Below are 10,527 nucleotides of genomic sequence, written 5' to 3'. Positions count from 1 at the left end.
TAAGTAAATATGATATCACCTGGTAATTTTTTATTATTTATTTTTTGTACTGATTAGAAAACCCACTTATACATTTGCATAGATGACATCGTCTTATTGTTTGGGAGGACCTAGTCCTCCTGATGTACCTAATAATTTTACCTCATCAACGAGCTAATAATTTGTACTAATTAGAAAATTCACTTATACATTCGCATAGATGACATCATCTCATTGGTTGGGAGGACCTAGTCCTCCCGATGTACCTAATAATTTTACCTCAGCAACAAGCTAATAATTTATTGTTTTTGCTTTTATTTGGAAAGTGATTAATTAATTGGGTTTGGTTTTAATTAGAAAGTGATTTTTGGTTGAAAGGGCAAGTTTAGGCAGGGATTATAAGACGTTGGGCTTAGGGGCTTTTTTTTAATAATGGCTTGCTATTGTTTAAATGGGTTGAGGGTGTGTTTGGATTCAAATTATCAAACCCACTTAAATATTCCGACCCAACGTGATTATATACTAAATTATTAAACTAAGGGGCATCCAGGTGGTAGGCTTAGGACCTATTTGGTAAAAGATTTTTAGTATTGTTGTTTAAGTATTGTGAAAATATGTGTGGGTGGAAAAATGTTGTGGAAATACATATTATTGTGTTTAAACACTGAAAACTGTTGTTTAAATAATAGTATCAAATGACCCCTTATTTGTCTAAGACGTGAAATGTAAATCTAAAAGTTTCAGGTTAAATCTATCATACTATTGATCTATTAGACTTTTAGTGTATCTCATAAGTAAGGAATGAAATAATCTAGTCAAAGGTTGAGATATCACTTTCTTATACATAAAAAAATCTATCAAAATACCCCCACTATTAATTTTATTTATACAAAAAACTAAAGTTTTTATAACCAAAGTAAGTTCATTTCTCTTTATATCTTAAGTGATTGTTTAATTTATTTAAAAGTGCTTACTAATACTTATATTTTGATAGTAGTATTCTAGAAAACTAGGGGTTTTTATAACAAAAATTAGTGTCATTCTTTTTTCCTTAAAATATTTTTTTACTTAATTTTAAAATTCTTAGTAGTCCCTTAAATTTAAATATATAGTATTTTTGACGTTCAATTTATGTTAACCTAGCTTGATCCAACGCATTTGACACCATTCATAGTATAAATAGGTGAGTTTGGGATATGATTAAGTTTTTCAAATATAATTGAGATGAGTATGAGGTGTAATTTCTGAAATTAAAGTAATAGAATTTGATATCTAAAATATTTAGATAGTTTAAGTTTATAAAAGATCCATTTCATCCCAAACTCAACTCAATTCTCATTGCTAAGTTTATATGAATAGTTTTTTACACACTCTTTTCACATTATTAGACTAGATAGAACCCACCCAAGAGTTTAAGCTTATAAAGTTTTACTTAAAGTGTAGAAATATAACTATATCTAAAAATTTATAAATTAACTAAAATAATAAACTTAGTCAGATTAAAAAAAAGGTGTCTATGCGCCGAACAGTATAAGTAATCACCATAGAAAACACTAATAAAAAAATTAATTTAAAGAAAATAGATGTCTTCAAGTCTAAGAAGAAGACATGGATCAGCTTTGTGTCCAAAGTCCAAAACTTGGAAAAAGAAAAGCCAAAACGTTTTCATCGACGACGAAGAAACAGGAACAAATGGAAAAATAAATTTGTCCCACTCGTTCTCTCCTTGTCTCTATCTCCAAAAAACACCCACTTGTTAAAGCCTAGCCTCTAATTTAACCTAAGTTTATGCTACCTTTCCCTATATATAAAGCTCTTATATATTAACATTCTGTTCACACTGTGTTCTAATTTCAGCAGCTAAGTATGGACTCGGACCCACCATTTCATGAAGCCTACAAGACCCTCTTCGGCAAAATAACCATCGGAAAAAAGATTACCCCAAAGAACAAGCAGGTTGTGATGGTGGAGGAATGTGAGCTTCCATTGATTGACCTTAGCCGTTTAGACCATGGTGATGAAGGTGAGAGAGAGGGGTGCAAGTTGGAGATAGATAGGGCTTCACAAGAGTGGGGTTTCTTCCAAGTTGTGAATCATGGGATTTCCTGTGAAATCTTGGAGAAGATGAGGTTTATGCAAGAGAGGGTGTTTAAGCAACCCTTTGATATGAAGACCAAAGAGGAGAAGTACCTGAATTTTTCAGCTGGTAGCTACCGTTGGGGCACACCTACAGCCACTTGCCTCAGCCAGTTGTCTTGGTCTGAAGCTTTCCACATTCCTTTGCTTGATATTTCGACTTCACCACCTGCTGGTTTCGATAGTCTCAGGTATAATAATAATAATAATATTTATTAATTAACCAAAATACTTTGGTTTTTGCTTAGCACTCTCTTTGTCTCTTCCTTTTCATTTTTTTTTTCTTTTTTTGTCAATTAGGTAGATATAAAAAAGTTTCGAATAAGGGTTTCAAAAAAAAAAAAAAAAAAAGTTCGAATAAGGTGACAAAATCTTATAACATATATTTCTACAACAAGCTATAATATTGCTTTTTTAGGCTCAACTCGTTTCTGATAGTCATGCTGTAACTGATTAGGGTGCATGTCATCGTGTGATATAGACGGAGGCCCAATTTCTATCCTTATTCTTTTACTCAACATTTGTTGTGATGATAGATATTATGTTTGTAGTCAAGACTTTTATAACTCAATTGACGTTTTTTTAGTGTCTCCAACGAAAACCCGTCAAAGTTCAAGGGTCTAAATCCTTCCTTTCTCAACTATTGAAAAAAACAAAATTGCTTAAATATCATAAAAGGATTTATAGATGTGAGAGACCATAGCTAAGAGGATATTAGTAAATTAGCAAAACATTGAGCGTGCGTCTGGGTGGTGTAGTTGGTTATCACGCTAGTCTCACACACTAGAGGTCCCCGGTTCGAACCCGGGCTCAGACATAAATTGTTTTTCTTTAATATTTTGGGTTTAGATTGAATCAGTGGAAGCTTTGGCTTTTTTGCCACACATCAGTTTCATAGAAAGTAAATGAAACAGACAGCTAACCACATCTACTAGATGAGTCAGCTTCTGCTTCACAATATCACATGTGAATGTTTTCGAACCACAGCTTCTAGCTGTGCAATGGTAGATATGCGCATAGTACTTCACGAATTGCATGTGTCAAATTTGCATCGGTGTTTTTTTGTGTCGTTTTGCATTTGGAAGCTATATGTATCAGAAATAGATTTCAGATATACGGGAACTGCAGAGGATACGTGGCAAATAAACAAACGGTAGTAGTGGTGCATGCATCTTACTGATACAGTGGTCAGTAGTACCTTCTTACATTTCAGAAATCTATGACCAACATAGCTGGACTCTGCATGCATGGTCTAGATCTCTCTCTCTCTCTCTCTCTCTCTCTCTCATGTTTCCTATCTATTTTGCACCTTCTATGGTAAAAACTTGTTACAACTTACCAACACATTAATACATACTTTATTATAATAATTATCTTATACATATGTATGAGATAATTGGGTAAAAAAAATTTGATACACATACCAATACATTTCCCTTGAAATGACGGATTGAATGAATGCATATGTCTGCTGCGTGATATAACTTCTCATCATGATGAGGTAAACGGAGACCGATTGGATGTAAAAATTTGGCCTTAATGGATGTAGGGACTATTGCTTTGGTTGAATTACTACTAGCCATATCTAGCGTCAACTCCAGGTAGGTAATGAACAAAGATTTTGACCATTAGGTTTTTAGGAATATCCGCAAGTGTGGGAATGATATTCTATGTCATACACGACTAAAACCCTGTACAAGTAATAGAACATCCATAATATTTTTCACAGTAAATTTACAATTACAAAAATTGATAGGTTATAATTATTTCTCAACTAGATTCAGTATTGATATTACATTATTATTTATAATTAATAACTTGTCACATTAACAGTTTTAAAGTTAGTCGTACTCAAAACTTGCATGAAATTATCAGCGGCATTATCGTGACTCTAAAGTTTAAACTTGCACGGAATCTCAGTGGCTCTGCCCCTACTAATTATTTTAGTATATATCTTTTTATTCTTATTAATATACTTGTATTTTTATATCCAGCTCAACAATTGGACAGTTCGCCACAACAGTTTCTAGTCTGGCACAAAAATTAGCTGAAGTTTTAGCTGAGAAATTGGGTCACAAATCCACTTTCTTCCAAGAACATTGCTTGCCTAGCACTTGCTATCTTCGAATGAATCGATACCCACCATGCCCAATACCTTCAGAGGTATTTGGTCTAATGCCACACACCGATAGTGACTTCCTCACAATATTGCATCAAGATCAAGTTGGTGGGTTGCAATTAGTGAAAGATGGGAAATGGATTTCTGTTAAACCTAACCCAGAGGCTTTAATTATCAACATTGGTGACTTATTTCAGGTAAATTTCATGTCTTTGATTAGATGATATTACACTACCTACTTTGAATTATTTATACATATATTTATATTAAAGTCCACCCACTAATAATTGTTTCTTTTTTTTGTTTTGCTGGTAATAATCTCATGGATAGGCATGGAGCAATGATGTGTATAAGAGTGTACAACACAGAGTTGTCACCAATTCTCTGATGGAAAGGTTTTCCACCGCATATTTCTTTTGTCCTTCATATGACACTGTGATACATAGTTGTCACGAGCCTTCAGTCTACAGAAAATTCAGCTTTAGAGAGTACAGGCAACAAGTCCAAGAGGATGTTCAAAAATTGGGATCTAAAATAGGCCTTCCTAGGTTTCTTGTCCAAAGCCAATAATATACATTTGTATTATCGTTTTCATCGACTATATAGGCCTTGCTGTGATTGTTAGAGAGAACAACGAGTGGGGGTGTTACAAGTGTAGTTCAATTAGGGGGAAAAAAAAGGAAAGCTATAGCAATTTTCAGCATTATCGGATGCTGGGTCAATCATTTGTAATTGATTACTATAATGCAAAAGAAAATTTTTCGGATGTTTTTCTTGAGATGACGTTATTTCGTCTTGGGATTTGCAATTAATCATCATCATGACTAGCAAGTTGGCAACTTATTTGGAGTGGAGTCTCCAATATCAAGGGATCAACCCTTAACTAATTGGAGTTTAGAATTGTGTACAAAATATCACCTCAATTAAATTTGTTTAAATAATATGGATATTTGTTTTTATTTGTTTTTATTTTTTATTTATTATTAAAAAGGAAGGTTTTATTTATTTAACAAAATTGCTTATACATACAGAGAGCATTTGCAAGGCATTCTCGAGGGGTGCCCAAATACGTTTAGTCTCATGTATAATAGTAGTACATAAAATAGAGACAATTATCATTTTCTTATGCATTGCTCTCTTGTGGAAGTTGGAAACAACTACATATTTTGTCGGGAAAAAAAAAATATCCACCAATTATTTCACCATGCCCTTCATCTTGCTTAGGAATATTTTTACCTTGCTTATCCTAAATAAATAAAATAAAATAAAAAAACTCTTATACTGGTTGCTTGTCCATTACCTTAAATACAAATAGTAAGTGGGTTTCATTTACCTCAATTGGTAAAGTATTTGATAGTTGAATAAGAGATTTGGGATTCAATTCCCGCTTACACCAAAAATTGATTGGTGTCTTGGTCTGATGATAAAGAGATATTATTAGGAATAGACGTCATAGGTTGAAAATCTCTCCTAACCAAAAAAAAAAAAAAAAACAAGCGGTAATGTGATAGGAAATCCAAGTAAAGCCAAGGAAGGTGGGGTCATTAAAAATAGTAATGGCCATTGGCTAAAAGGATTTTCATTTAATCTAAAAATTGCAACAAAAAACCTAATTGAAATTTGGGCTGTCCCATATGGACTTAATTTAGCATTGTAATTGGGTTATAAATAGAAGAATGTTACCTCCATGACATTTTTACAACGTTTTCACAACAAATCATAATTGATAAATTGGTTTTAATTTGAATCTACAACTTAAATTACTTTTTTGTCCACTCGCAACAGTCACTGACGGGACTAACGAGTTCATGCACGCACGGACGATCCTATCGATACGGACGAATCCAGACCCTGGCTAGGTGAGTCAATTATGTGCTTTACTGACGAACATATACAGACCATTCAATGCAGGCAATCAAACCCGAAACGATTACAGAGACAACTGTACAATCCGTTGAAGGGCAGTGATGGCACATTAAACGGCCCCAGACGTTACCAAAAGGAGCATTAAAGACCTCCATAACTACCCAACGGCTAGAAGCCATGAGAACATATATAAAGTTTCCCACATTGCTGAAGAACAGGTACTGATACCCAAAAAACTCCAAAGATCTTTCTAATTCTTCCCAATTACATTGTTCATTTCCCATAAAACTCATTATACTGACTTTGGCATCGGAGGCGCTGTGGCAGGCACCACACCGATGACCATCTCCAAAGGTTGAAGAATCATCTCCGTCCGACGAACGTAACTAACGAGTTCACACCCATCAGTTTGGCGCCATCTGTGGGGAACGACATTTTTTCGTGTTCAAACTCGAAATAGTGGTTCCTTATTCTTGTTCTTTTTAGGATGGAGTCTAATCAAGATGCTGCAGCCCTAGCTCAGCAAGTTCAAGCCCTTGCAGCCACAGTTGAAGAACTGACTAAGCAAAACCAAGAAATGAGATTATGACTTCAGCAAGAGGAAAATCGTTCGAAGGGAAATCAGGAAGATGAGGGGGATAGCAACAGAAGAAGTGACCATCGAAGGCCAAACACTCCCGTCGAGCAAAATTCAGATATTCTTCGGGAGATGAGGAGGGAGATGGACGAACTAAGGAACGCCATCAAAGAAAAAACAGAGCGGAGCGTGGATCGGATGGTCCGGGCGACAGATTCACCATTCACAACAGCGGTCCTCGACTGCCCAGTGCCGTTGAAATTCCGGTTACCTCAGCTCGAGCCCTTCGACGGGCTGAAGGACCCTCAAGATCATCTAAACACCTTCAAGACGACCCTGGGACTTCAACAGCCCCCAGATGAAATATTGTGTCGCTCCTTCCCAACTACACTCAGGAGAGCTGCCCGAGAATGGTTCACGAAGTTGCCAACATCGTCAATCGATACGTTTGAGCAGTTGAGCAACGCCTTCCTGCGTCACTTTATTGGAGGACAACAACCAAAGAGGACCGCTGACCACTTGCTTACCATCAAGCAGGGAGAAAAAGAAACCTTGAGGTCATATGTACAACGTTTCACGAGGGAAACACTGGAGGTAGACGAAGCCGACGATATGGTGTAGCTGACGACCTTCAAAGCAGGGCTGAGGTCCAGGGATCTCGTCAGCTCACTCACGAAGAACCCCCCAAAGACGATGGCTGAAATGCTCCTCAAGGCGCAGAAGTACATGAACGCTGAAGACGCATTGGCTGCTATCAAGGACGCGGACAGACCAGGGGACAAAGGAAGAAAAGAAGATGATCGTAGAGGGCAGAAGTGGGACCGTCCAGATCGTCGAATCAATGATGGAGTTAGAAGGAAGGATGACAAAAATCCACGAACGGTAAAATTCACCCCTCTCGTTATGCCTGTTGACAAAATTTTGGCGCAAATTAAAGACGAGCATTATCTTAAGTGGCCACGGCCACTACACTCATCTCCTAACGTCCACGACAAAAGTAAGTACTGCCAATTCCACAAAGATCACGGTCACTACACCGAAGATTGTAGGGATCTCAAAGAGCAAATAGAAGAATTGATATAGAGGGGGAATTTGCAGAAATTCGTAAAGAAGGGGGAACACAACAAATTCCGAGATGAAAACAAAGGCCAACAGGGGTTCTTCTCCAAGAACAACGGCCGTCAATCACAACCTCCTCAAAATGTGGTCGGGAAAATACAGACGATTGCAGGGGGGCCTACCACTGGGGGCTCATTCAAGTCACTCAAGAAAACACATCAACGATAGGTGAATAGCGTCCATATGACACCCCTGCCAAAGTACAGACGAACTGTTCAGGATATGACCTTCAACGAGAGTGACTCCAGAGGAGTGAAACAGCCTCACAATGACCCGTTGGTCATAATGCTCACCATAGAAGGATTCAACACCAAAAGAGTCCTCGTGGACAATGGTAGCTCTGTCGATATCATTTACTTTTCTGCATTCCAACAATTGAGACTGGATCCCAAGAGACTTCGTCCATTCGATTCTCCACTCGTCAGTTTCAGCGGTGACAAGGTGTACCTTGGGGCATAGTGACACTGACAGTAATAGTGGGAACGTATCCAAAACAGTTGACTCGTCAGGTAGACTTTTTGGTAGTAAATTGTCCCTCGTCCTATAATGTCATCATCGAAAGGCCAGCACTCAACAAGTGGAAGGCGTCCACATCCACCTACTACTTGAAGGTGAAGTTTCCAACGGAAGAGGGTATTGGTGAAGTTAAAGGAGACCAAGTTCTAGCTCGAGAATGCTATCAAGCTGTTTTAGCAGCTAAGGAGAACCACACGTGGGTAGTGGAATAAAAAGAGGAAGAAAAGATGGAAGCACTAGAAGTAGTGGAGTTGATCGAGGGGGAAAGGACGAAAACAACCAGAATAGGGACAACATTGAGTCCTGAGATGAGAACGAGGCTCATTCGATTTCTCAAGGAGAACTTGGACGTCTTTGCTTGGAGCCATGACGACATGTCAGGAATATCTCCAGAAGTTATCCAACACAGGTTGAATGTGGACCCAGAGAGGAAACCTGTCAAGTAGAGACGAAGGACATTTGCGCCAGAAAGAGACCAGGCAATTGCTGACGAGGTGAGTAAACTCTTGACTGCAGGCTTTATCAGGGAGGTGTACTATCCAGACTGGCTAGCAAACGTTGTCTTAGTAAAGAAAGCAAATGGAAAATGGAGGATGTGCGTGGACTTCACGGACCTAAACAAGGCCTGCCTGAAGGACAGTTTCCTTCTTCCAAGAATAGACCAGCTAGTAGATTTCACGGCCGGGCACAAGCTGTTGACGTTCATGGACGCATTCTCCAGGTACAATCAAATAAAAATGGCTGACGAGGATCAGGATAAAACCGCCTTCATCACTAGTCAAGGGCTCTACTGCTACAAGGTCATGCCCTTTGGACTGAAGAACGCAGGAGCGACGTATCAGAGGTTGGTGAATAAAATGTTCGTCAAACAAATAGGCAGGAATATGGAAGTGTACGTCGACGATATGCTCGTCAAGAGCAGGGAAGAGCTCGCGCATCTGGACGACTTTAAGGAGACATTCAATACCCTTAAGCAATACCAAATGAAGCTAAACCCTGGCAAGTGTGTTTTTGGTGTCGCCTCCGAAAAATTCCTAGGATTCATGGTGTCTCAGAGAGGAATAGAAGCAAATCCTGAGAAGGTGCATGCTATACTCAATATGGCATCACCCAAGACCGTCAAGGAAGTCCAGAAGCTCACAGGCCGGATTGCAGCTCTTAACAGATTCGTGTCAAGAGCAACGGACAAATGCTTACCATTCTTCAAGACCATTAAGCAAGCCTTTGAATGGACCGACGAATGTGAAGCGGCTTTCCAAGAGCTCAAGCGTTACCTCAGCAATCCACCACTCCTAAGCCCGTCTAAAGAAGGAGAAAACTTGTACTTATACCTGGCAGTTTCGTCTACAGCCGTCAGTGCAGCTTTAATACGAGAAGAAGATAGGAAACCGCTCCCAGTGTACTACGTCAGCCAAGCTTTCCAAGGAGCTGAATTCAGGTACCCGAGGATCGAGAAAATCACCTTTGCATTGATAGTAGCCTCGCGTAAGCTCAGGCAATACTTCCAGGCAAACCCGGTCTTAGTGATGACGGACCAACCCATCAAGAAGTTTATGAACAAACCCGAGGTAGCCGGGAGGATGGTCCAATGGGCAATTGAACTCAGCCAATTCGACGTGGAATACCATCCCAAGACGGCCATCAAAGCACAAGCTCTGGCTGATTTCATCACCGAGTTCACTCACCTAGACGAGCCGAGCATTGCCAGCATGGGCGAGACATGGGTGATACAGACTGATGGCTCATCAGCCCAAAAAAGAGGGGGAGTAGGGGTCGTCATAACCACTCCTGACGGAGAAACATTGAAATATGGAGTCCAGCTAAAATTTCCAGCCACCAATAACGAAGCTGAGTACGAAGGAATTCTGACGGGTTTAAGACTCGGAAGAGAGCTGGGGGCCAGCAACTTGCTAGTCCAGAACGACTCAAAGCTAATAATTGGGTAAATCATAGGAGAGTACGAAGCAAAAGAAGAAAGGATGCAGAAATACCTCAAGTTGACGAAACGCCTGACCTAAGAGTTTGAAAAAGTGGAGTTCATCCAGATTCCTAGAAGCTAGAATATGGCTACAGACGAAGTTTCAAAGATAGCCTCGTCGGAAGAAACTAAATCAGGGACGGGCTTGATGATGGAGATACAAAGGAGCCCCAGCATAGAAGAAATATCAACATTCGCGGTTGGGGGCACGAATAGCTAGATAACGCCCATCATGTC

The 10,527-nt window shown here is 39.0% G+C and overlaps 1 protein-coding gene and 1 non-coding gene across 2 annotated transcripts; both read left to right on the top strand.

The window, feature by feature from the left end:
- Positions 1–1,716: 1,716 nt before the first annotated feature.
- Positions 1,717–4,971, top strand: LOC112031713 (gibberellin 2-beta-dioxygenase 8). The gene is made up of 3 exons (XM_024064419.2): positions 1,717–2,306; positions 4,110–4,431; positions 4,565–4,971. The coding sequence occupies exons 1-3, from the start codon at positions 1,846–1,848 to the stop codon at positions 4,802–4,804; spliced, it is 1,023 nt and encodes a 340-aa protein (XP_023920187.2). The 5' UTR covers positions 1,717–1,845; the 3' UTR covers positions 4,805–4,971.
- Positions 2,859–2,932, top strand: TRNAV-CAC (transfer RNA valine (anticodon CAC)). The gene has a single exon. It is a non-coding gene; the product is annotated as a tRNA-Val (tRNA).
- Positions 4,972–10,527: the final 5,556 nt, after the last annotated feature.

The sequence above is a fragment of the Quercus suber genome, unplaced genomic scaffold, assembly GCF_002906115.3.
Source record: "Quercus suber isolate HL8 unplaced genomic scaffold, Cork oak 2.0 scaffold_606, whole genome shotgun sequence".
NCBI classification, from domain to species: Eukaryota; Viridiplantae; Streptophyta; class Magnoliopsida; order Fagales; family Fagaceae; genus Quercus; species Quercus suber.
The sequence above is the reverse complement of the archived record's forward strand: the minus strand, read 5'-3'. Positions and strand labels throughout refer to the sequence as shown.